The following is a 27,109-nucleotide window of genomic DNA, read 5'->3' on the forward strand; positions in this document are numbered from 1 at the left end:
GCGGCAGCTCCGCGAGATGGGCGCTTCTCGGGGCCCCCGCCGGCCGGGCCCCTGGCTGGCGCTGCTGGCTTGGCTTCTGCTGCTTTTGCCCGGCGACGTCTCCTTCGCCCTGTCGGAAAGCGGAGCGCCCGAGCCGGCGGCGGTGCTGGGCGTCAGCCCCACGCCCGGGGCGGAGAGCCCTGCGCCTGCGCCGCCCAGCGGGACCCCCTTCGAGGAGACCCGGCTGCACGTCTTCACCTTGGATTACCTGCACGTCAGGGTGCCCTTCGAGATCACCCTGTGGATCCTGCTGGCTTCTTTGGCCAAGATCGGTAAGGGGCGGGAGAACCCCACCAGGTCGATTTCGAGTTTTGCTTGCTTTATTAAAAGAGGGGAACAGGCGTGTTGCCCTCCTCCAGCTTGCGATTGATCTCCAAGTAGCCCCCTTTTCCCAGTCTAAGCCCTGTTCTGTGGGGAGGCAGAATTATAGAGTTGGAAAGGGGCACCAGGGTCATCTAGTCCAGCCCCCAGCAATGCAGGAAGCTCAGCTAAAGCTGGTGGCTACTCCAACCTCTGCTTAAAAATCTCCAAGGAATCTGAATTCAGATTGAAATTCCCAGGTGTCAAAAAAGGTTATTTATATATGCCACTACTGTGGCATCCGGTGTTTTGTTAGCCAAAAGATGGAAAACTAGTGAGGTCCCAACCAAAGAAGAATGGCAACTTAAGTTGGCAGAATATGCACAGCTTGCAGGCTTAACATATAGAATAAGCGAAGGAGAAGAACATACGTTTAGATTGGGAAACGTTTATTGAATATATGGGCTGAAAATGCTGGCAGCATTAAGATAAATCCAACAGTGTAAAAAAGTTTTGACGGATGTAATAACGGAATACTGGATTTTGTAATAGTTTTTGTAAAATAGGCAGGGATTTGTGAAATGAACCACGGAAAGAGAAGAAGGGAACTCACTGAAATCTTAAGGATTGGAAAAATGTGTACTTTAAATTGTAAAACAGAAATATATGCCTCCAAGGAAGGAGAGTCTACTTTTGGGAAGTCAGATCGCTGCTGCTCTTTTTCTTCACAAATTGCCACAAGAAGCAGGACAAGGAGATCCTGAGGGGGCTCAACTTTGCTGCCACCTCCTCCTCCTCCTCCTCCTCCTCCTCCTCCTCCTCCTCCTCCTCCGCTTCTTCCCGTGGTGAAGATGTTTTTGCACTGCAGTTGTTATGCATAAGGGAATCAGGGTGGATGCCTGTCACTGAAGAAGCAGTGAAGTAACAGGCATCTCTTTGCTTTCCTGACCTAACAAAGGTCTAGAGTGGAGATAAACATCTCTTGGGAAGATTCCTGCATAATAACTTGATGGTGTGTGTAACCTGAAGCCTTTATGCATTTTTGCTGGCAGGTTCTGTTTGTGTTTCTTCAAACAAAATGAGAGAAAGATAGAGAAAGGGGGAGGGAGGGGGAGGTAAAAAATATATTGTTTTAAAATAAATTTCATTAGAGTTTATAAAGAGAAATACAAAACTTAATCTCAAATATATTTTTTTGTCCAACATTAAGCTAAGTAAGATAAAAAGACAACGAAAAATAAAGAGAGAGAGAGAGAGAGATGGAGAGATGAGAAAGAAGAAATAGAAAAGAGCTTTCAAGAGGAAATAGAAAAGATAAAGTTCAGAGATTTAAGAACTTCTGATTCATCATCTGCCCACTATATATAAACAATAATCACTTCCTTTACTCTACTATAACACCTAACAAAACCACTTTCTATAAACAAACATTATCTTCAGCCTTCAAACCCAAATGTTGTTATTTCTTTTTCACACAAAAAGTCTATGAGAGGTTTCCAATCTTTAGTAAACATGTCACTTTTGCTATCTCAGCTAAGTCTTAATTTCAACAACCATTCATTTATTGTTGGTACTGATGAATCTTTCCGTCTTTGTGATATAATATGTGATTCTTCACATATGGCAAAGGGAAGGGCATGCCATCTTGCAGTGAATGTATGCACAATATTGCACATTTCATAATCACTAGAAATCCTTTCAGCATTTCAACAGTTTTCATATAGCCCCTTTAGTAGTCCAGTTCCAGTGTAATCCCATGTCAGCATTATTCTCTTAGTTGTGCAAACTGTCCAATATCAGAATGTGTTTAATTCTCCCAATGAAATTTAAATGAGATTTAAAAGTGCATAATTTTGAATGCATCCCACAACTGTTTTAAAGTACTAAGGGTGTTGCACTTACTTGGGAATAATCTCATTGGACTGATGGTGACAGTGGTCTCACTAGGATAAGATTTTGGGGGCAGAGATCCAGAACCTCACTCAGCAGAATGAGTGGGATGACTCTCAAAAGCTGGCTTGCTTGTTTATTTATTTCACTTAGAACCAGGACTCAAGGAGGCTCATGGAAAATGAAAGAAATGCAGATAAAACATAAAGGTAAAGGACCCCTGACAGTTAAGTCCAGTCACAAATGACTCTGGGGTTGTGGCGCTCATCTCGCTTTACAGGCGAGGGAGCTGATGTTTGTCCGCAGACAGTTTTTCCAGGTCATGTGGCCAGCATGACTAATCCGTTTCTGGCGAAACCAGAGCAGCGCATGAAAACGCTGTTTACCTTCCCGGTGGAGCGGTACCCATTTATCTACTTGCACTGCGTGCTTTTGAACTGTTAGGTTGGCAGGAGCTGGGACCGAGCAACAGGAACTCACCCTGTCATGGGGGTTCGAACCGCCGACCTTCCGATCAGCAAGCCCTAGTCTCAGTTGTTTAGACCACAGCGCCACCCATGTCCCAGATAAAACATACATAGCTTAAAAATATAAGAGATTATGGTTAAAAAGTAATTATACTGTATGTGGAATTAAAGTTTGAGCAGCACTATGTAGATTCCAATAATAAGAATAAGAATAAGAATTTCATTCTTTATATCCCGCCCATCTGGCTGGGTTTCCCCAGCCACTCTGGGCAGCTTACAGCACATAAAAAATTGAAAAACGTCAGACACTGAAAATTTCCTGATACATGCACCTGAGCAGTTTCAGTTGCTCTTCCAAATAATTTTTATAAGTACTGCATTCACTTATCATTGTAAACTATAAAAGTGCAGAAGAGTAGTAAAAAGCAGCTCACAAGACACTAATGTACAAGGAAAGCTACGTTCTTAACTTTTATTCCTAGTCATCTAGGAAAGGCTACTGTGAAATTTTGGAGCTTGCCAAAAGTCAAGGGCACTTAAGTGTCATCGTAGGATGTACTTCGGAACATAGCAACTTATGACTTCTAGTTGAATTCAGTGGTGAACCACCAACGGCTGATTCTCCTTCCGTGAACAAGAACCATAAAGCTATTTGGGAGCGGTTTATTTTCTTTTTCCATTGGGTAGCTGTGTTTTCAGTTCATCAAGCTGTGTAATTATATGGGTTATATATAGAAAAGGAGAGGTATGGGTCAAATGTGAAATGTGACCTTTAGTGCCTGGGGGGAACCGTTTTGACATGGAAAAAGAAAATGAGCCATACAAGAAATACTGCATTGGGATTCACCATTGGGCAACATACTCCTAAGCATGTTTGCTCAGGGCCATATCCCATTGGGTTCAATGGGGCCAGCACCCTAGTAAAGTGCTCTTAGGACTAAGTGCACTAAGACTGCAATCTAGAGCACATTGACTTGGAAGCAAGCCATTTAACACAGTGAGTTTTACCTGGATGTAGACATGGATAGGACTATGTTGTAGAAAATTTGACCAAGGTCCTTCAGAGTCTAAGAACCAATGACCAACTTCTTGCTTTGTTAGGACACAAGCAATAAAAAGCAACGAGTGGGCCTTATGAGTCCTTGCATCCAGTTTACCCCTCCTAAACTCTCATCCTTTTGCCTAAAGTGTGTGGATCCTTATAGAGCAAACCTTCTGGCCCCAAGATGAACGCTTCTCCTTCTCTATGTAGCCTTCAATGTGGCACACTCAACATGCTGTTGGACAGGGGGCACAGGATGGGAGTTATGACAGTTCAGGTGAATTGTGATGGGATGGAAGGTGAGAGTTCTGCAGGCTCCTGACCAGTCCACTACTGGCCTCTGGTTCAGTATTAGGATCTTAGTCCAGTATCTCAGTTGGTGATACAGGAATATTAGCTGCTTATCCTCTTCTGAATTTGACATTGAACTAAGGCCATGGCACATAGAAAATCATAGAAAAGCAATAAAATACATGTTACAAGAGGAACAGATAAAACCATATGAATATTAACTTGATTCATATCAGTTTTATCTGTTCCTCTTGTAACATGTATTTTATTGCTTTTCTATGATTTTTACCTTGCCCAGGGGACAGGACTGTGAAGATTGGGATAAAGCTTTCTTCAATAGATGAATTCAGTGCAACCTTAATCATGTCTAGACAGAAATAAGTCCTACTGATGTCAGTGGACCTCACTGTGAGATAAGTATGGTTAAAATTTACAGCCATTACATTTGCTTGGGACAGGGATATCTGAAGGACCCTTTCCTTCAAACATTATCTTGTCCATCCACTGACTGAAGCTGGGGAGGCCCTGCTGTGTGTCTGAGGATTGGTTGGTGGTGGGGATCTGGGAGTGTGTCTGCAGAACTCACTGTTGTGGAAGATCAGACTGTTCCCTTTCTTTGTGTGCTTCAGATACAGGACCATTTTTTTAAATTTTTTGACAGTCATGGTTTTGATTGGCACTTAAATTTTGCTGGTGAACATCACCCCACTGCATGGGTGTAGCAACGGGGGCAGCTGCCCCTCCCCCGATCAAGTAAAACAATAGAAATACAGTGGTACCTCAGGTTAAGTACTTTATTCGTTCCGGAGGTCCGTTCTTAACCTGAAACTGTTCTTAACCTGAGGTACCACTTTAGCTAATGGGGCCTCCTGCTGCCGCTGCGCCACCAGAGCATGATTTCTGTTCTCATCCTGAAGCAATGTTCTTAACCCGAGGTACTATTTCTGGGTTAGCGGAGTCTGTAACCTGAAGCGTCTGTAACCTGAAGCGTATGTAACCCGAGGTACTACTGTACTTAACTAACTGACCAATCATGTTGGTTCTGCCCCTCCTAAGAAAAGTCCTGCTCCTTTCCCCAACAAAAACCCTGACTACACCCATGCCCCTCTGCATACCATGTTATCTGGATTTTCGCTCTTGGTTTATTGTATGATGCTTTCTCTCTCACCTGTATGTTGTTAGGTGCCTTCAGCATCCCTTCACTGAGGTGTAAATTTATACCAATAGATGCATAAGTAGATAATTTAAGGACAGCATGGCGCTGGCTTTCATTTTGTGCACAAGTTAACCGTCTCTATTTCTCTCTCCCAACCTCCCCTCTGTGCTTTCATTCTGAAGGTTTCCACCTGTACCACAAGCTGCCCCACGTAGTGCCAGAGAGCTGCCTCCTTATTCTGGTTGGATTAATTCTAGGTGGAATTATGTTTGGAGTACAAGAAAAGTCTATAACGGTGATGAACAGTGACGCCTTTTTCTTGTACCTTCTGCCCCCGATTGTCCTCGATGCCGGCTACTTTATGCCAACACGCCTCTTCTTTGAGAACTTCGGCACCATTTTCTGGTATGCGGTTGTGGGGACTCTTTGGAACGCATTTGGCATTGGCATTTCCCTCTTTGCCATTTGCCAGATTGAAGTATTCGGCCTGAGTGATATCACTCTGCTGCAGAGCCTGCTTTTCGGCAGCTTGATTTCAGCCGTGGATCCCGTGGCAGTGCTGGCTGTTTTTGAAAACATTCATGTCAACGAGCAGCTGTACATCCTAGTTTTTGGGGAGTCGCTGTTGAATGATGCTGTAACGGTGGTAAGTCACTTTGCTTAAGTGTTTCTCATTGTTTCAAACTCTTCCCACTTCCCACATTTCTTTCAGCTGTATAACATAGTGAAAATGAAAGAAGCTGGGGCTTTATTGTGTTTTAGGAAAAAAAATAATTAGAGCAGAAGAATGCCTGCGATACATGTTAATGGATTTAGTATTGGATCTTTTAAGTGATTTGTGCACTTTATAACATTTTGGGTCATTTTAATCAGGAAGCAGAAGTGTCTTCGTGAAAGGGGCCAGAAGAGGTCTTTAGCACTGAATAAGTAATAGGACAAGTAGGTCTGCTGATCGAATGGCTTTTACAAACAGATGTTTCGGTTATCACCACCTCGTTGTGGATATACTGTACCTATCTGCTTGTAGGTGGACTGAGATTGCCAGTTTATTTTATGCAGCACACTTTGCAGCCGTTACATGGGAGCAATGTTTAATCATTAACTGGATTGGTTTTTAAAAGATCATAGACTTCATCCATGTACCAATTCCCCAAGCTATCCATTTCCATATGAATGAATAATCATACCAGGAACATTGCTAGACTTTGTACTTACCTCAGGTTCCTTTTGGAAAAGTATTGCTGCACTGATCACTTCCTGCTATAATTGTTTTAATTGCCACTTTATGGGTAGTGTAATGACTCACACCCATATGTGCATGCACACCACACAGTGCATGCATTCACACACCTGAACAGGCACACATAAGAAGGGGAAGTGTGTGAATGGGTGGTAGTTGTCGTATACCTCAGGGCAGGCTCATGCAGAGCTTGTCTGAGGCCTGGGGTGGAAGTCTTGTTCTAAACTAAACTAAACTAAACTAAACTAAACTAAACTAAACTAAACTACACTACACTAAAAAAAAAAAAAGCCAGTCCCTAGCAAGTCCCCCCCTCACCGGCCACCTTAGCCCTCCGAGGCGCGGTTTGGTCAACCTCTTCTAGCTAGCTCTTACAACCCAAGATACACAACTACTGAGAGCACATGTGGCAGACTGAATGTTGTGAAGCATCTTGTCCACATCCTTACACCATAGTAACGGAAACTGCTCCTAAATAAATTTAACTAGACAGTGCACTGGACGCTCCTCTAGAACTGCCCTGATAGTGAAGTCTACTTCAGAGTGAATCTGAGTAACTTTGCCCTTAAAGTGCTTACCACTGGTCTCCCAAGATTTTGAAGGCCCTAGCAATCAGCTGGATTCAACAGTCTGAAGCGGTGATGTGCTGGAAATTTCTCATACGTTTTCCAAACCATTTTCTACCAATAAGTGAGATAAGAAATTGCATCTGACAATAATCAAAGGGAAGAGAAAACTTTGGTGAAGTTCTCAGTGGTGAGGTACAGTTTTTTGTTTGATGCAATTGTCTTGAATTTGAGATGTTCGAGGGGTGTCTTTCATTCTACAAATTATTTAACCTGCATTGCAGGGAGTTGGACTAGATGACCCTCGTGGTCCCTTACAATTCTATGATTCTAACCAGTGGTCTGCGCTCTGAGGCCTTCCTGGTGCCCAGGCTTCAGTCAAGGCCCAGGGGAAGACATCATGAGGTAATTCCACCTATGGGGCTTTTTCATTGTTGGTGAAAAGTTTACCCACCCCAGCAACAAACAAATACATTCCAAACCGATCCTTTTTTCTATGTTTAACACGAAATTACCTGATCTTCTTCATGTTGCTGAGCGAAATTGCTATGGCCATGCCAATGTTCTGTATTGGAGATGATCAATAAAACCTGATCGGTCCAGGCATCCCGTAAAATCAACACCCTGTGATGCCTTACTACGTTTCAAACCAATGTAGCATAATTCACAACATGCTAATGTGAGTCCTTCTTGACTGTACTTTCTTCAAAGTAAAAAATTAAAATAAATGAAAAGGACTAAAAAACTTGATTCCCTTCTTGCCCATATAATGTATCTGATCTAATAATATGAAAAGCGTATTTCACCAGCCAATCTCTGGAGATTTATGGAATATTTATAAAATGTGCTAGTATTATTCTAGGGACATAAGAGCATAAAACGAGCTGTGCAAGATAAGACCATAAATTCATCTAATCCAGCCTTCTGTTTCCTACAGTAACCAGGCAGTTGCCCTTCCCTGATGTTTGCCTGTCAGTGCTTGCTGTTTGGAAACGTGCTCCTTATGGATTTGGAAGATTCCATCCAAGTATCATGACCAATAGCTGTTGACAAACCTATCAGTGATTAATTTGATCTGAACTCTTTTTGAATGGTTATGAATTCCATAAATTATTCAGACATAACCTTATTGGCCTGTCATCCTCCATCCCCAGTTTTCTTTTCCCCTCTTGCTTCAGGCCAGGGCCGGCTCACACATGAGACAGGGCGAGGTAGCTGCCTCAGGTAGCAGAAGGCCAAGAGGTGGTGCTTCCTTGGGCATCCCACTGCCTCTGCCAGAAACTGCCATCATTGCCACTGCTCCACAGGTGCTACCATGCAACCCAAGCAAGGGAAGCTGTGGTGTTGGCAGGGCAGTGTAGCAGCATGGGTCACAGTGGTACATTCCTGTTTCACCTCAGGCAGCACAATGTGATGTGCCACCCATGCTCTAGGCAATTCCTCCATCCCCTTGATCATTTTGGGTGCCCTTTTCTCCATGTTTTCTGTTGTATCCTTTTTGAGATGGGATCACCTCTCTCATTATGATGCAAGTTTGTGTTATTTTCACTAATATATTCATTTTTTTACACATTTCCCCCTAATACATGCATTTCTGTAAACACTGGAAAGAGAACTACTGCTAAACTAAATTTAGATAACTGTGAATTTTGAGGATGGCTGTGTTTTGGTCCTCATATTGTTTTGGAAAGTACAAGCTTGATAAAATTGCCTTTAAAGTATGTGTATTCAAACATGCAAGGTCTGCCTTCTGCGAACTAAAGTGGTACTGTCCAGGAAAAGCCTTGCTGCTTAGTTCTGCTGAGTATAAACTGGACTGATGCCTAGGTTTAATGGATATCATTTGATAGCATCAAGGGATGCCTGGGGAATGGAACAAGGAAGTGAGCTTGCTGCTTTAATGTGAGATGGGAATGCACTGCTGAGAGTTCCATTTCTATCTTCTATATTGTGGATTTACATTGCATGTTAATATATTTTAAAAGAAATGCTGTTCTGGGGCTTAAATGTGGTGGCCAGTCTTTCAATTATGCAAGCGTCTTAATCAAATTAAATCTGTTCAGGTGAATGCATCATGCTGTTGCATCCTTTCCAGGCTTTCTGCTTTTTCTGTGTCCCAATTCACAGTACTGTGATTACTGCATTTTTTTAAAGCAGCAATGTGGACATTGTTCCATGCAATGAGTCATAGCTTACCGTACATGTAGCATGATCCCTGGGCTCATGCGTTCCTCTACCCTCTGGTGTGGTCATGAGGAAGAGATCAGAAGTGATAGCTTCTGTTTTCAGTTGACTGCATGTGGTTCATCATGTCTGAATGAGGACAAATTGTGAGTAGTTTTAACTATGGTTTGTCTGAACAAGCCAACTTCAACCATGGCTAATTATCCTGTTGGGATAAACTACAGTTAACGCTAACCACAGTTTGTCCTAGTTCAGAAACTAGGTTGGGCCGGCAAGATAAAAAGATGAATGGAATAAGAGTCTGATGTATGCATGTTTTTCCTATATGAAGCAGCATCAAGTCAGCTACATTTTTAAGCAGTTACTGTGCTGCACTGTGCTGACTAGACAAAGATAATTTAGTCTGTAAACAGAGACCTCTGGTGTAATACCTTGTATATGGCTAGAAAGAACACAAACATACTTTGCATTATGTCAGGGCAATTGCTTGTCTAACTAATGGGATGAGTGACAGGTCATTTTCACTGGGATAGTATCATGGTCTTCAGTTACATCAAACTGTACTATTGTCTAAAATTACATAGTAGCAATATTACATAATTTAAATTTTCCAATTAAAGCTACAGTGAGGATTCTAAAAGAAGTTAACTTTTTTTTCTCTCCCTTTCATAGGTCCTGTACAACCTCTTCAAGTCTTTCTGCAAGATGCGTACAATTGCGGCTGTTAGCATATTTGCTGGAATTGCTAATTTCTTTGTAGTTGGAATCGGCGGAGTTTTGATTGGAATTGTTATGGGCTTTGTAGCAGCTTTTACGACACGTTACACCCATAAAATCCGAGTGATTGAACCACTGTTTGTCTTCTTGTACAGTTACCTGGCATACATAACAGCTGAAATGTTTCATCTCTCAAGCATTATGGCGTAAGTATCTATGAAAATATACTGCACTAAGAATACCGTGGATATATTAGAAACATTAACCTTTGCTCTTAGAATGCTGACTCAATGGGAGCAAGACAATGATAGAGTTTTGTTCTGCATAGACATGCATAGAGTTTCACTGTCAGTTGACTAACATCTTGTCATCAGTCAAGATGGCAACTGGAGGGGTAGGTGCATGCCAGAATTCAAATTCAAAGCTGGGTTTTGAGCAGCTTTTTATCCAGATAACCTGAACTTCTGGTGCCTTGCTTTTACTGATAAAGCAATGCGAATTGGTCAGTGCAGGAACCTTTTTTGCTTTTGAAAACAACATTGTATATGTACTCACTTTTTAAATTCTTGCATGGAACAAGCAGAACATCCCGGCCCCCCATTTACTCATGTTAAAATTTCCCATTTAATTTCTTTTTCATTTGGATCCCTAGTAAAGTGACCCTAGTGAAGTGAAATTTAGAAGCACATTGAAACTTTTGCAAAGTTTAGTAGCAGGTCAACGAAACTTGATGACTGCATCCAGTGATCTAGATTTTTCCAGTCACCAGACAGAAACTGCCTTGTTTGTGCAAGGTGACTTGCATTACTGGTATAACCATGATGAAATGCAGTTTGTATTATCATCAAACTTTTTTCTTTCCCTTTCCTGCTGTAAAGATGGTTTTAGATAAGTGAATATGATTGCTTTAAGTGTGCTTAACCCAACTGAAATCAATAGAATAAAGTATGCCTGACTCTTTGTTTGATAACTGGGCACAGAAATAAAATAAAAATTAGGAGAGCAGTGGCATCTTCTTAGACATATGATATTATTAAATGCTCTGAGTCTGGTGCAAATCTTGAGTAATATTGATATATTCTAGCCGTTATAGCTGCAGTTCATAGTTATACCGTGACTAGCTAGCATTACGCCGGTCAGATACCATACATTGGCTATGTGGCTGATTTTCAACATTCCATTGCAAACTGAAAACACATAATCAAGCAGAGGTTATGTGAATGGGTGGTGATGTGATGAATTCTCCAAGAACTGCTTGGTGAATTGCTTCACATCTCTGTCTTCCCTCAGTGGAGCAACCTCCATGCAGTTTACTTGACCTGCAGTCACAGTGCAGTACTGGCTATTGATCTCTTCACACTTTAGTGTGTGGACCATAGGCCCATGTGGACCATAGGCCCATGGCTAGAGTGTGTGGACCATAGGCCCATGGTCAGGCCACACAATCGAGCTTGCAGACTCATGTGTCGTCTGCAGGTTTATGGTGCGTGCAACTGTAGCTGAAACAGAAATAATTGAAAACCATATAAACTTCCTGTTTTCTACCTGTCCCCAGCAGATGTGCCTTCTACTCACTCAAAGCATTCTTTGTATCTCAGCCTTTATGTTTTTTAAGTTATCTGGCTGATTTAAGTATACACCCCAAAATGTGACATATAAATGTAACCATATAGGTTTGCTTCATATAGGTTTGCTTCTACATGATGTTTTAAATGGCTGATTCGTGTGTGAATCTGGCCTTGGTTGGCAATGGAAGACATTTGATAGGTGCGGCCGTTCAACATCATGGAAAATACCTTAGAGTTCAAAATTAAAACAGGATGCATAGCCCTAGGTCCACCCACATAAGTTATCTGTTTGAAGTTCATCCTCTGTCATGAAATGGCATCTTGTGAAAAGTGAAATCATGACATGCTGAATCCCACAACGCTGAGTAACTAAAAAGGAGATAATTATAGCAGTCAGCTGGTGCCCACGATGCACTGTGGCAGCATGTAATGTCCTTACAGAACAGCAAAGGAAACAGAGTTTCCTCAAAGAATGATCACTTCGTCTTCTGCAAGTAAATTGAAACGGAGCCTTCCCTTTAAAAAAAAGGTTAGGAACGAAGCAGTGTGTGCATGTTAATTTACCATGGCTCCCTGGCACTGCTTTGCAAACAGGTTTTTAAACTTCCTTGCATTTAAACATCAGTTTGTAATATGAAGTTATGCAAGAGACCTGCTGTTCAGGAACAGTGAAACAATGTCCTGTGATGCACACAGATCTCTCAGTCCCACTGAAGTCCATGCAGTTCCCTTGTATTTACTAACGCTGACCCACACAATCAACCGACAGCATGATCCTATCAAATGTCTGGTTGGAAGGAAGCCCCAATGAGTTCAATTGGATGTACTCCAGCATGTGTATAGGATTACAGCCTAAATTCTCAGAGCTCTTCCTTCCTGTTCTAGCTAAAGTTGGTTCCACCTTTCAGTCAATCGCTTTTTGAACCTCTCCATGTATTTAATGCTTCAACAGCAGCTGGATTGCTGAAATGGAAACTTGAGCAGAATTTTGCTAATCTGAGGAACCCCCTTAAAACCTTCCTGGGATAACAGGCTATGCTTTTCGCGTTGGGCTGTGTAAACTTTAAGTATTTTGGAAGCTGAATTAAAAGTTGCTTTCTTCTGCAGGATTACAGCTTGTGCTATGACCATGAGTAAATACGTGGAGGCGAATGTTTCTCAAAAGTCCTACACCACAATAAAGTACTTCATGAAGATGCTGAGCAGTGTCAGCGAGACCCTGATCTTTATTTTCATGGGCGTGTCCACAGTTGGAAAAAACCATGAGTGGAACTGGGCCTTTGTTTGCTTTACCCTCCTGTTTTGTTTGATTTGGCGTGCACTAGGTAAGAGACACTTAAAACGGTATAGATTGCACCTCAACATACTTTACACCTGAAACATGCTTATCCTTTAAGGAACAGTGTGCTTGACCAAAAAAAAAAGAATGAAAAGAAAGCTGCCATCAAGAGAAAAAGCAAAAACTGCTTGAAAGAAAGACATGTTCTGGACACAGAAGACTGTGGGTCTTTCCAGACAATCCTTCAATGTTATTTCAAGTGCTAAAGTAAATCAGTCCAGCAGTCTATAAGCTATGTCAATTTGGTTGGCTTCTGTGCTTGGGAGTGGTGTGGTGTCTCACATTTCAATGGCAGCCCGCCTGCAACACCAAAATTCAGCGCCTCCTTCCACTTCTCCATTTCCATTCTGCATTATAGTTGCAGCGCCCCTGAAGCTTTGATTTGACCAAATCAGCTGGCCTCCCGTAAATCCGCCTCCGTTGGTGGGAATGTTGCTGTTCATTTCAGGCAGTGAAATGTTTTGGGCTGGCCCTGGTAGGGGAGCTTTTTTAAATTCCTCCTCTTGATTTCAGTTATCATGATACTTCCATTAAGAAAGTGTCCTTGGTTCAACCCCCACCAACTACAGTGAGAAAAGTCTCTCTCTCTCTCTCTCTCTCTCTGTGTGTGTGTGTGTGTGAGAGAGAGAGAGAGAGAGCGCGCGCGCACGCGCGCGCGCACTGTGCAGGAAGTGTGGAGAGATGTGCAGGGACACTCAGGTTGCTTGTGCAACAGAAGCCCTTGGGAGAGTGTCACATGTAAATAAAACTTCTGCACCTCTTTTTCATACGACATAAAATGGAAGATAACATTCTTACATTTATTTTGGAAACATTATTATATTTGTCTTAAATTTAAGGTTCTGAACCATGCTTGTCTTTCTATATTTTCCTTAGGAGTTTTTGCATTGACTCAAATTATTAATGTGTTCCGGACAATTCCTATAACATTTAAGGACCAGTTTATTATTGCCTATGGAGGCCTCCGAGGAGCCATATGTTTCTCTCTTGTTTTCTTGCTTCCTTCTGCCGACTTCCCTAGAAAGAAGCTTTTCATTACTGCTGTTATTGTGGTGATATTCTTCACAGTCTTCGTTCAGGTAAGAATATCCCTCTTTTGTGATGGGACTAAATAGTTATTTGCACTAAAACCTGCAAAGAGCCCAGTCAATGTTCCAATACTTATTTTGGCCAGGGGACTAATATAGTATTGGCACTGACAGCCTGTAAGTAGCCCAGTACAAATGTCACCTGAAACTTCTACTGGAATAAGTAATTTCTTCCTCTTGTCCCCCTAATATCTTGTATGATCATATTTTACTTCTGTAATGAATATTCTGTAATTTGGAAAAGATATCTCACAGAAGGACCTATACACAACTTAGTAAATCATATTCTGAATTAGTTAACACATCTTGTCTCCAGCTTTGCAGACAAATAGTGAAATCAGTTTTAAAAACAAAGATTGCAATTCGTGACTTGCCAGTGATATTTGTGACTTGCAATTCGTGACTTGCGCAACCTTGCCATCGCTCTCGGAGCTTGCGGGGCTGGGGGCGGGGGAAGCCTGAGCTTCCCCCGATCCCAGCCCCCAGAACCGGTCTGAGAGCGATGGCGAGGTTGCAACCTCACCATTGCTCCCGGAGCTTGAGGGGCTGGGGGGATAGCTTCCTGAAGCCTGGAGAGCGAGAGGGGTTGGTGTGCACTGACCCCTCTCGCTCTCCAGGCTTCAGTGAAAGCCTGCATTCACCCCATAGGACGCACACGCATTCCCCCTTCATTTTTGGAGGGGAAAAAGTGTGCCCTATAGGGTGAAAAGTACGGTACATAAAAATGCAAGGCTGTCGTTATGCTGCAGTCCACATGGCCACCAGTAGGACTGCCACCACACCAGCTCCAGTGTGGTGGCAGTCTGTCAGCTGAAGCTGCAGTGTGGTTGGCAGGTCACTCAGGTGAACTGTTTCATGGAGGGGAGAGCTTCACAGAGCTTTTTGACAAACCACATTGTAAACTGGTTGTCTCCCTCTGTTAAACATGGCTGCAGCCACATGTAATGGAGAAGGGAGGTGCTTCATTCACAAAAGGGTGGGGCAAACTGAGAGAGGAGGGGGAGGTGAGGTTTGGCTGAGCTGCGAGAAGGTGGGTGAGGTGTAAAGGGAGAAGGGGTTGGCCAGGTGTGGAGGAATCAGAACAAGCCGGGGTGGCAGCCCCTAGTCATTTATAAATTTGACCCAATGCATTTTACAGCTTGTTGACTTCCAGCCCCATTTTATCTGAAAATGTAGTGGCTCACAGAGAACATACTTTGCTTTTTGCCCCGTTAATACCACAGATAGAAATCTAGGAAGCTAGATTATTCCAGAGCTGTGTATACACCACACATTTCAAGTACCTCCCATCAGAATCCTGGCCACTGTTGTTTACTCCTCATAGAGCTATCATTCTCTTCACCCTTAACAAAATACAGTTCCTAGGATTCTTGGGGATGTGTGTGTTTACATATAAGCAGCCCTAGGTCAGACTGGTTCTCCACCTAATCCAGCATGGTTTTCTGTGAAAGACAACAGATTTCTAGGGCCAAGGCCAGTTTTTCACAATCACCTACCACCTATATTTCTTGGGCAACTGGATTCAGACATCAGCAGTAGATCTTTAAGGTCTGTGCTGTCTGGTTTCGAAAATAAGAAAAAGAAAGAAAGCCAGGTACATTTTGGGGGACTTTATTTTGCTGTTATCTGAGGCAACATGCAACTGTTCTACTGCTTCTGAACATTCATTTACCAAGCTACACGCAGAACAGAATATGAGAGTGACACAGTGGAAAGGAAATTTCAGGGCTGATGTAATTTTCATGCTTGTTTTTGTGTTTCCTGAAAACAGGGAATAACAATTCGCCCACTGGTGGAATTTCTGGATGTTAAAAGAGCAAATAAGAAACAACCAGCTGTTAGCGAGGAAATTTATTGTCGGGTATGTTGGAGTTTTGGGTGAACAGCATTTACTGAAATGTGCTTTTAATAGCTGAATGTTTCTTCTTTGGTGGGAAATAATGTGCCATTTATGACATGTGCTTGTTACATGAATTAATTCATTTTGGTACTGCATGTGTCACATAACAGTGTGTCTTTGAGTTCGTGAACATCTTTTCAGCCTGCAGTTCTGGCCTAGTGTCTCGTATCACCCCCCTCCCACTGGCAATCTTAAGATAGTTACTTTAAAACACACTAGTTAGGCACAACAATTTAATTCGGTTTAACCTTTATAGCTCAGTCCTTCATGTTTGCTTGGAAGTAAGTTTCAACTGAGCTCACTGGTTGTTAACTCCCAATTAAGTATTGAAGCTCAGTTAAATTCTGCACATAATGAAAGCAGGGGTGTGATCTACTCTTTATAGACACAGCTGTGCACATGTGGCTCAGGGCAAGCTGCTTAATTCGCTTCCCTCTTTCCCCTGGAGCCTGAGCTACTGGTATACCAGGATGCTGGAGAAGAGACGTATGGCTTCTGATACATAGACGAGATACGCACATGCCACCCTTTGAAACTAACAGCTGGTTAGGTACTGTGTGCGATAGTAAAGGTAAAAGGTCAAGGACCCCTGGATGGTTAAGTCCAGTCAAAGGCAACTATGGGGTTGTGCTGCTTATCTCGCTTTCAGGCCGAGGGAGCCGGCGTTTGTCCACAGACAGCTTTCTGGGTAAGCCATATGCTTTTAATGTATGGTGTGAATATAGATTTAGAGAGAAGAAAGAAATGCCATTTTCTCTCAGCCATCGTGTTCTTAGAACTGGGTCATTAGGTTACAAACATTGAGTGACTTTAAGAGAAGCTTAGATAAACAATATTTATATTTTCCTCAGTGATTGCATGTGGCTTAAGTCTGTGGCACATATGAAAGCAAGTAATGAGTCTGTTTCCACATTTTAGTTCTTTGATCATGTGAAAGCTGGAATTGAAGATGTGTGTGGACACTGGAGTCACAACTTTTGGAGAGATAAGTAAGTAGTGTACTGAAACGTTAGTGGAATGTGGGAAAAGTGAGAAGCCCAGCTTGTTTCCTCAGTTCAATAATTACATTCTGAAATCTGCCAATGATTTCTGTAAAGCATTATTTTGTGTGGTTTTGTGGATGAGATGATTTTAGCAAACCTGAATACTGATATATAATTAGTTTAAGCATTTGTACTCATCAAACTACATGAATTAAAAACCTGACTTTATTTCAAAAACCCTACATTCAAAATACAAGTGTTTGTTAATATTCATGAGGTAATCTGCTGGGACTTCGGTTTAGCTATTGGACTATTCTAGTTCAAATGTCTTGTTCTGAAGTGCATAGTTTGTGTCCAAACCTGCAGTTCTTCCATGCAAACCCGACACTCCTTTTTTTGGATCTTTTGACTTTGTGGCCCGAGTGTGTCCTGAAAGTGGTACTCCATGGAGTCAAAGAATACCACTATCATTCCATGTTATTGGAATAACATGGAATTAGCTTATTTCTTTAAAAAAGGTGTTAGTCAGGACTCAGACTTTCACAAACAGCATGGTATCAGTAGCCTTAACCCCTAATGATTCAAGCTGCCCATTCAATCAGCATCCATACAGGTACATGGGAAAGTTAAGATGTGGGGAAATTGGTCAAAGAATGTCTCTCTGTGTGTAGGGTAGCTGAGGCTAGAAGAAGCTTGTGGGCTGGACGATAGAGGCAGGGGGAAGAGAGAGGACGAGAGCAAGCAGTTAGCTGCCTGGGAATGTGAAAGGGCGAGGGGTTGACTTAATACCTGAGAAAAGGTGGCTTATAAAGGAGACATGGAAGGGAATGAAAAGTCTGAGAGCTGAGGGACTTGCGAGGAAATAGAGTATGTGATACCCATCCTTTACTTCTGTGAAGCTGGAGTTCGATGGAACGGAAATGGCATGGAGGCCCTTCCACGCCAGGAAAAATAGCTAGAGGCATAAGAAAGAGAGAGACTAACAAAAACTAACAACCCTCCTTTCCTTTCTCATTGAAGTCAGGATGGGTACTACACCTGGATTAAGAAGTTACAGTATTGGTTAAAGGTCTTGTCCAGGCTTGCTCAACCTTGGCCCTCCAGATGTTTTTGGCCTACAACTCCCATGATCCCTAGCTAACAGGACCAATGGTCAGGGATGCTGAGAATTGTAGCCTCAAAATATCTGGAGGGCTGAGGTTGAGGAAGCCTGGTCTTGTCCCTTCCTGGGCTAAAAAACGGAAGGTGAAAATTAACGGTAACTGGGACCATCTCCTTCAGTTACTTCTAAGCTGGGAATTTTCCAATTTGCCAGGCAGTTCCAAAAAGGAACAGAGGAAGCAAAAGGATTAAGCTGGAAACTATAACAGTGGGCATAACTCAGGGGTGCTGACTGTGTGTGTCACATAGGAAGCATTTCAGAGTATGTCTTCCACCTGTCTTTTGGTTATAGCTCAGGCTGCTCCTAGTCTTGTCTGTGAGCAGAATTTTAGCTGCCATTCCCTGTGCAGGCTACCCATATCAAAAACTGAAAGCTGACCTCGTAACAGTGTTTAGAAGACACTGCAGCATTTTAGAATTTAATCTGCAGCATTGCTTCTGCTCCTCACAGGTGGAGTGTGGCGTAGTGGTTAAGACCACCAGTGTGGTGTAGTGGTTAAGAGCGGTGGACTCGTAATCTGGGGAACCGGGTTCGCGTCTCGGCTCCTCCACATGCAGCTGCTGGGTGACCTTGGGCCAGTCACACTTCTTTGAAGTCTCTCAGCCCCACTCACCTCACAGAGTGTTTGTTGTGGGAGAGGAAGGGAAAAGGAGAATGTTAGCTGCTTTGAGACTCCTTCGGGTAGTGATAAAGCGGGATATCAAATCCAAACTCTTCTTCTTCACAGGTTTATAAAGTTTGACAAGAAATACTTGCGAAGGCTTCTGATTAGGGAAAGTGAGCCTAAATCAAGTATAGTTTCCCTGTACCAGAAACTTGAAATAAAGCATGCGATAGAGATGGCAGAGTGTGGAATGATAAGTGCAGTACCATCGCTGGCCTCTATAAGGTAAGTTGAGGGCAGTAGGGTGCAATATCATTGCTAGCTTGAATCCTGACTATGTTGCATTTTGAAGTGTGCATTCTACAGTTGCCAAATCATAGCGAGAAGTGAATTAAACAGTATTTTCTACATCTAGGATTAACTAGTCTGTATATTTATTTCAAAGAATTATGTTGTGTCCAAAACATTAAAAACATCCTGATGGCTTGCAATAGAAGAAAAAACAGCTTACAATAAAAAAACTTATTATTAAATAAATAAAATAAATAAATAAATTTAAATTAAAAAAATTATTATGTTGTAAAGCTAAATACATCAATGGCAGTACAATATATCGATCCAACACCAACAATAAAATATTTTAAATGCCTGGGATTTATTATTATTATTATTATTATTATTGCCAATAAAGAAAGTGGCATGTGAACTTCTCCCAGCAGAACATTCCATGACCAGGGTGCCACCACTGAAAAGGCCCCAAACCTGTTGTATCTACCCATTGTATCCACAAAAGTGGAGGCACTGCAAGAAAGGCTTTTAATAATGTTCTTAGTGAATGGGCAAACCCAATGAGACTTCAGTTGGTAAATTAATCAACCAGAGCTGCAACCCCTATACCCGCTTACCTGGAATAAGCCCCATTGAACTTACTTGAACTTTCTTCTGAGTTGAAATACACGGGATTTTGGTATCAGACATCTAAGCTGTAATCCTACACACACTTGGCTGGGAGTAAAGTCCATTCAACTCAATGGATCTTGGTTCTGAGGCCCATGATTGTGCCATCTTGCTCAATACTGTCTAGACTGACTAGGAGTAGCTTTCCTGGTTTTCAGACTGGAGTGCCACCCAGCCCTATCTGGAGATTTCAGGAACTGAGTCTCAGAACTGATGCATGCATAGCAGATACTCTACCAGTAAATTACAGCCCTTTCACAAACAACTGTGCTACTGTAATATGGAATGGAAACTGACTTCTCAAAGATAGTTTTTCCTTCTAACAATTAATGCATGCTTTTTACTGTTAGGTGCCATGATCTTTTTTTACACTGAAATTCCTTGCTGTCTGATGTTTTCAAGTTTTCAAAGCAATCTTCAGTCGGTTGACATACCCACCAGTAACAAATGTGAACAAAATTCTATCATGGTTACATTTAAAAGAACCCGTGGCTCCGTCCTATTTGGGATTTTGCTAGAATTCTATTTGTGTACTTGCATATATCTTGAAATTGTTTGAAATGTAATAGCTGTAGTTAGACCAGCCAGGACTTTTGTTATAGAAATTGTAAGGATAGGCATTCCCTGCCCTCCCCCCGGCACCCCATTTATGGAGAAATGTGAGTAGCAGTGAAATTCTGTATACTCAGAAGTAGGTCCTGCTGAGTTCAGTGGCAATTACTTCCAGGTAGCTGTGGCCTTGGGACGCGGGTGATGCTGTGGGTTAAACCACAGAGCCTAGGACTTGCCGATCAGAAGGTTGGCGGTTCGAAACCCCGCGATGGGGTGAGCTCCCATTGCTCGGTCCCTGCTCCTGCCAACCTAGCAGTTCGAAAGCATGTCAAAGTGCAAGTAGATAAATAGGTACCGCTCTGGCGGGAAGGTAAACGGTGTTTCCGTGTGCTGCTCTGGTTCGCCAGAAGCGGCTTAGTCATGCTGGCCACATGACCCGGCTCCCTTGGCCTATAGAGCGAGATGAGTGCCGCAACCCCAGAGTCGGTCGCGACTGGACCTAATGGTCAGGGGTCCCTTTACCTTTACCTAGCTGTGGCCTTATTTATAGTATTGCAAGTTATTATGTATTTTCCTTTATGTTTTGTTTCACCTTCTTACAGTGAACTTAAAGAAGAAGAAGAAGAAGAAATAAGACCTTCCTATCCTGGCAAGATGGATGATATAAGATACATTTTAACAAAAAATCTCTATCAGATACGGCAAAGAGTAAGTAGAATACAGCATTAATGGAACACCCCGTGGTGAATGTATCTAGTTTCTCAGCTGGCGATGTTTTTTCCTCCCTTAATAAAATCACCAGGATGCCATCCTAAGCAAACTTACTTGGAAGCCATTTCCATTAAAATCAGTGGGACTCGCCTCTGGGAAAATGTATTTAGGATTAGTGTATGGGAAAGCTGATAAATAAACATGGTAAAGACAAAGAAGTATGAGACGTTGTACTCTAGGCTTTATAAAATGTCTTAAGAAGAGGATTTTTTTGACAGTTTTCTAGAACACAAAGATGTGCCACTCAACACTAGGCACGAGCATAAATTCTGAATATTCTGAGCTACACACGCACACAAACACACACTTAATACATACACAGATTTAAGGTGCTGTGCATAGATGAGTTTCACCGTAGCTTAAAATAGTTCCTTATCCGCTGGTCTAAGAGAACCCTGTGCGGCCGACCTCTATGTAAATAGGATGTTGAAGCTTATTGTAGCTGTTAATGTTCACAATCCTATTGTTTAAGCTGGAATTGATCACCCAGGGTTTCTGATGATTAAATACAACTCCACATAATGTATTCCACTGCATTTTACAGTGGACCCTCCGGATACGAATTAAATTCATTCCGGGGGTCTATCTGCAACCTGAAAAGTCTGAAGGCTGAGGTGCTGCTTCTGCATGTGCATGATTGAGCACTTCCACCCATGTGTGTGGCGCACAGAGCGCTTTTGCGCATTCGCATGCAGCGAAACCCAGAAGTATACACTTCCAGGTTTGCCGCGTTCGTAACCCGAAAGTTACGTATCCAGAGCAGTACGTAACTGGAGAGTCCACTGTACTGTGTGATAATATAGAAATGTCTAAATGGGCCATCTCTTTCACATTCCTGTTTGTACGATGCCCGTAATGGTGTCTGTCCTTAAAATCTTTATAGACATAGTTCCCATCAAAGCAGGGAATTTATATTTTTGAAGGAGAGGGAACTTTTAAAAAATGAAGAATTATGTCCAATGGTTTAATGTATGGGTAGGCAAACTAAGGCCTGGGGGCTGGATCTGGCCCAATCGCCTTCTAAAACCGGCCTGCGGATGGTCCAGGAATCAGCATGTTTTTACATGAGTAGAATCTCTGAGTTATTTGTGGGGCCTGCCTGGTGTTTTTATATGAGTAGAATGTGTGCTTTTATTTAAGATGCATCTCTGGGTTATTTGTGGGACATAGGAATTCGTTCATTTCTTCCCCCCCCCCCAATATAGTCCAGCCCCCCACAAGGTCTGAGGGACAGTGGACTGGCCCCCTGCTGAAAAAGTTTGCTGACCCCTGGTTTAGTACAAGTGAAAAGTAGGCTGTTCAGCTGATCTTTCTATTCCCCTCCTCCGCCTTTTCTTGTCATCCTTGCAACCTCTGAAAGCCTTCTCCAGAGGATTGGGGATCCTCCTGAACAGGAGGGGGAGTCCTGTGGGGCTCCAGGGCAAGGGGGAAATCATCCAGAATGGGGTAGAGGGATATTGCAGTTGCATAAATGTTATGAACATGACTTGCAATGCTTAAAATTCTTATTTCTTGTATGCATAACAACCAAACAACAACCAAAGGTCCAAAGGCTGAACAAGCATTAAATCACACACCTTGGTTGCATATAATTCATTGTAAACATTATGCTAGTTTGAGTGTTGTGAGATTTCTTAAAGCACTGAATTATAGCTAGTTTGAAGCCCTGTACCACTCATGGCAGGGATGCAGGTGGCGCAGAGCCTAGGACTTGCCGATCAGAAGGTCAGCGGTTCGAATCCCCGCGACGGGGTGAGCTCCCGTTGCTCGGTCCCTGCTCCTGCCAACCTAGCAGTTCGAAAGCACATCAAAAGTGCAAGTAGATAAATAGGTACCACTCCGGCGGGAAGGTAAACGGCATTTCTGTGCGCTGCTCCGGTTCGCCAGAAGCGGCTTAGTCATGCTGGCCACATGACCCGGAAGCTGGACGCTGGCTCCCTTGGCCAATAAAGTGAGATGAGCGCCGCAACCCCAGGGTCGGCCACGACTGGACCTAATGGTCAGGGGTCCCTTTACCTTTACCTTTTACCACTCATGGCATTAATTTGGCCGTTGCTTTTATTCTTGTTTTAGACTCCATCATACAACAGATACAGTCTCGCTGAAGATGCAAGTGAAAAGCAGGCAAAAGAAATTTTGATCCGTCGCCGACACAGCCTGAGGGAGACCGTGAAGAGGGGCAGCAGCTTGTCAAGACAGGTACTTGTATAACACAGAACTGTTGAATTGTAGAGTTGGAAGGGACCACGGGGGTCATCCAGTCTAGCCCCCTGCAATGCAGGACTCTTTTGCCCAACGTGGAGCTCAAACCCATGACCCTGAGTTTAAGAATCTCATGCTCTACCAACTGATCCATCAGAGTTTGCACTAGGGAGTTGAAAAAATAACGGCCCCATCACAACTCACGGTGTAATATGTATTTTATACTCTTTCATTTGTCCGCAGGTAGAAAATGTATCAGAAGCTGCCGTAATACTAATCATGCGTATATTTCACTTTGCTTGTACAGAACACATTTCATGTTTCTTTCTGCAGGTGGCAGCCAAACCACCCCGTTATCTGTCACTGCCTAAAAACACTAAACTCCCCGAGAGAGTACGGAAAAGAAATCAATCTTCTTATAAAGGTAATACAGTTTCTGAGTAAAAAGAAAAGTGAATTTGGCTTTTGTTTCATTTCGTTAATGAAGTGGTTGCCTGGAAAACAAGCAAATGTGCCAGAGAGGATCGTGGGTTATTTCCATACTTTCCAAGAGAACTGCTATTCCCCATGCAAACAGGTCCATTTCTTTCACTTGCCAAGAAGGTGCTCCTGGTGATTTTTTGTGAATTGGTGCATGCGATTGCATGTATGCTTTGTGTATATAGTATGTTTGTATATACTCAAGGAATAGCATGGTAGCCATTGGGATGGCAGCTGCTTACCTGCTCAGGTGAGTGACCAATAGTGGCAAGGAGCAGCAACTGCTGCTGCCTGCATTCTATCTAGAGAAAAAGGGAGAGGAAGGAAGGAGTCTCCAGCAGGCCAGTGCACCTTGCAGGAAGGGACGTTATCCAGCTGAAGCCCCAGCCCTGGAAAGGGGTATGATGGAGCCATATTTGCCTCTGCGGCACCCCCCCCCCCATCCTTTAGGCCTTATATTGTAGATCTAATCTCCACAAAAACCTACCGAACTGGTTTGGCCAGGGACAAAAGTGGAACATGGGATGAAGTGGCTCTATCACTACACCTTTAATTTTCAGGGAGGGTAAAAGAAAACTTATTGTCCGCCTCTGACTTTATAGCCCTAGGCCTGGATCCAAAGCTACTTTAGACACACCCAAAGGCTTGAACATACAGTACCATTCTTGGCTTTCCTCCTTTGCGCTGTAGATTCCCAGCCATGAACTGCTTTGGAACGGCTCCATTGTTGCCAAAGCAGTCAGGGAGGTGCCTGCTTGTAGAACCACAAGCCCAAAGGCCCGGGGTGTGAGGAGCTAGTTGTGTGATTCTTTGGATCTCAGCCATCGATTCACCACAATGTTGAGTTCCCAATAGCACTGCATTGTGTATTCATTCACCTGTTCCTTTCATACCCTCTGCTTTAAACGGAACATCTCTTACTCAGCACATGCATGCAAAAGAAAAATAATAAACAAATAAATTGTTATGTGAACATCAGGTTCAAGCAAATGGCAACAACTTTTGAATGGTTACTGTGGTGACTAGGACACTTAGCCAGATTTTCATCAGGTTCTTGCAACTGTGTCTAATGTCTTAGACTCTTAAGACCATGGGTAGGCAAACTAAGTTCCGGGGGCCAGGGCCGTCCCATTCGCCTTCTAAATCCGGCCCGCAGACGGTCTGGGAATCAGTGTGTTTTTACATGAGTAGAATGTGTGTTTTTATTTAAAATGCATCTCTGGGCTATTTGTGGGGCATAGGAATTCATTCTGTATTTTTGGTTTTTATGGAAGCCGCCCAGAGTGGCTGGGGAGGCCCAGCCAGATGGGCGGGGTATAAATAATAAATTATTATTATTATTATTATTATTATTATTATTATTATTCATTTTTTTTTCTTTTCAAAATATAGTCCGGCCCCCCACAAGGTCTGAGGGACAGTGGACCGCCCCCTTGCTGAAAAAGTTTGCTGACCCCTGCTTAAGACCTTGCTTGTTAGTTACATGCCATCGCAAAACAGCTTTTTTCATCTCAAAAGTCTGTCCTAAGATGTCATGTTCTCTCTCTGGAACAGGAAAATAACGACAGTGTTGTTGTTTATCTGCCTGTTGTGATTTCCCAAGCTTCATCATTATTATCATCATCATTTATTTATTTATTTGTATGCTGCCCATCTGACCGGGTTGCCCCAGCCACTCTAGGTGACTTCCAACAAATTAAAACATCAAACACAGTAAAACATCAAACACTAAAAACTTCCCTAATACAATCATCACCACCCAATGTTTTCTTTGTTTTTTCTCAGACCTGAAGTTTGGCAATTCTTTTTCCTCACAATGCAATTGCAGCACCAGCCTGTCCAGTGTGGGCAGGCAAACATAACATCTCAGGGCTTCTGTGCCTTTGATTTAATATCTCCTGTTTGCAGGTCTAACCTTGCAACTTCTTCTCCTGCAGAGAATTCCTTACAGATAGCTTTGAAAATTATGTAACTCTTACTTAAAAGTAAATAAGCACTCAGTTCCAATGCACCATCAGTGTTTCCCAAACTTGGGTCTCCTGCTGCTGTTTTTGGACTATGATTCCCATCATCCCTGACCACTGGTCCTGCGACCTCTCACTTGAGAGGACACCAACAACTTTTCTGTCTGGATTTTCACTGTTTGAAATCTGGCAACCCTGGTATAGGCAGCTTTGGGTAGGTAACCTGTGCAATTTTCGCTACAGAGCTGGGGAATAATGTGGTATGTGACCCAAAGTTAAGTTGCTAGGGTGGTAGAAACCTCTGTGAAATGTCCTTCGCCCATCATTTTCCTGTACTGAGACTGACTGTGCCCTCATGTGGTAAGACTTGGTATTAGCAGTGGCAGCATGAACTTTCGTTTTCATTAGGAACCGCCCCCCCGCTGCTGCAAACCTTAAATTCCAAATAAAAACTTGCTGGCAAAAAATGACAGTGTAAGGATGTGTTTGACGATGGCAGGAAGCTGGACCATAGGTAATGAAATGTACCACAGATTTAGGAAACTAGTAATACATTAGCACCTGGGCACTCCTCCTTGCATGATTAAATACATGACGTGTGGGGAAGGATAGTGGGAACTCACTTTGTTGCTGCCCCCAATCTACATATGGGGGAGCAGACATGTGTAGGAGGGCACTTGCTTTATGCAAGTACAGTGGTACCTCAGGTTATAGACACTTCAGGTTACAGACGCTTCAGGTTACAGTCTTCGCTAACCCAGAAATAATACCTTGGGTTAAGAACTTTGCCTCAGGATGAAAAAAGAAATTGTGTGGCGGTGGCGCGGTGGCAGTGGGAGGCCCCATTAGCTAAAGTGGTACCTCAGGTTAAGAACAGTTTCAGGTTAAGAACGGACTTCCAGAATGAATTAAGTTCTTAACCTGAGGTACCACTGTATGATTTTCCCCTACCCCATGGTGTGGAACCGTGATTGCACCAGAAAGCATAACTCTGTGCTCTCCTGATTCACATAATTGTTAACGGTGTTAGAGAAGCCACCCGAATAGGGCCATTGTTACATCATGGTACTTTGTGTAGTGAAGCATTGGGCATGCTGAGATTTTGTTTGTTTCCATTTTTTCTTCTTCCAGTGATGCATATATTAATATATACTTTTAATTTACAGTAACGGACGACAGTGATTCTGAATCTGATCAAAGCACAGTGCTGAATTTGAAATCCCAAGCAGGAAAAATTCTGAGAGACCAGAGGCTTCGACAGCAGCAGTGTAGGATGGAATGGAAAAACGAAACGGAGAGGAACAACAGAGAGACAGCAAGCCAGGGAAACAGAGGCTTCAGACAACCTCTTTTGCCAAGACCAGCATTTGGCGCACTGAATGAGGAAGAGTCAGTGGAAGATGAGGGACCCGTCAAACCACTCCCACCGCCTCGTTTAATCCGACAGGCTTCAAAAAGGCCTAGTGATAAATCCGAGAATAAACCATATTGAAAGCAGCTAAATGGAGCCATTAACAATGAACAGCAGAGGGAGGCACTTTAAACTGGACAGATGGAGCCATTTAAGGTCATGGGCACTGGTTGGGGGTGGGAGGGAAAGAAATCATGTTATTTCACTACGTGGGGGGAAAAACAAAACTCTTCTGT

The 27,109-nt window shown here is 42.9% G+C and overlaps 1 protein-coding gene and 1 long non-coding RNA gene across 3 annotated transcripts in view; one reads left to right on the forward strand and one right to left on the reverse strand.

Annotated features, from left to right (window-relative positions):
* On the forward strand, positions 1-27,085 carry SLC9A2 (solute carrier family 9 member A2). 2 transcript variants are annotated; one of them, XM_081858086.1, is made up of 13 exons: positions 222-311; positions 2,383-2,438; positions 5,368-5,831; positions 9,848-10,098; positions 12,568-12,785; positions 13,676-13,878; positions 15,659-15,748; positions 16,706-16,776; positions 18,660-18,821; positions 20,648-20,753; positions 22,890-23,015; positions 23,352-23,442; positions 26,629-27,085. In XM_081858086.1, exons 2-13 carry the CDS (start codon positions 2,411-2,413, stop codon positions 26,952-26,954), a joined length of 2,136 nt encoding a protein of 711 aa, XP_081714212.1. In that variant the 5' UTR covers positions 222-311; positions 2,383-2,410; the 3' UTR covers positions 26,955-27,085. The 2 variants fall into 2 exon arrangements, with proteins under 2 accessions (XP_081714211.1, XP_081714212.1); XM_081858085.1 differs by lacking the exon at positions 2,383-2,438 and having other exon boundaries at positions 1-311.
* LOC309339953 overlaps positions 13,092-27,109 on the reverse strand; it is a 581,040-nt gene continuing 567,022 nt past the window's right edge. Inside the window, exon 3 of the long non-coding RNA XR_014155694.1 lies at positions 13,092-13,283. This is a non-coding gene — a long non-coding RNA (uncharacterized lncRNA). The remainder of the gene's footprint in view (positions 13,284-27,109) is intronic.

This window comes from Podarcis erhardii (genome assembly GCF_964252035.2).
Source record: "Podarcis erhardii genome assembly, chromosome: 4".
Taxonomy (NCBI): domain Eukaryota; kingdom Metazoa; phylum Chordata; class Lepidosauria; order Squamata; family Lacertidae; genus Podarcis; species Podarcis erhardii.

Bases quoted from the DNA above. Each gene is read 5' to 3' on its own strand.
- SLC9A2 (XM_081858085.1), top strand. From the start codon at position 17: ATGGGCGCTTCTCGGGGCCCCCGCCGGCCGGGCCCCTGGCTGGCGCTG. The intron at 16,777-18,659 runs GTAAGTAGTGTA...TCTTCTTCACAG, and splicing joins CACAACTTTTGGAGAGATAA to GTTTATAAAGTTTGACAAGA. The intron at 23,443-26,628 runs GTAATACAGTTT...TTTAATTTACAG, and splicing joins AAATCAATCTTCTTATAAAG to TAACGGACGACAGTGATTCT.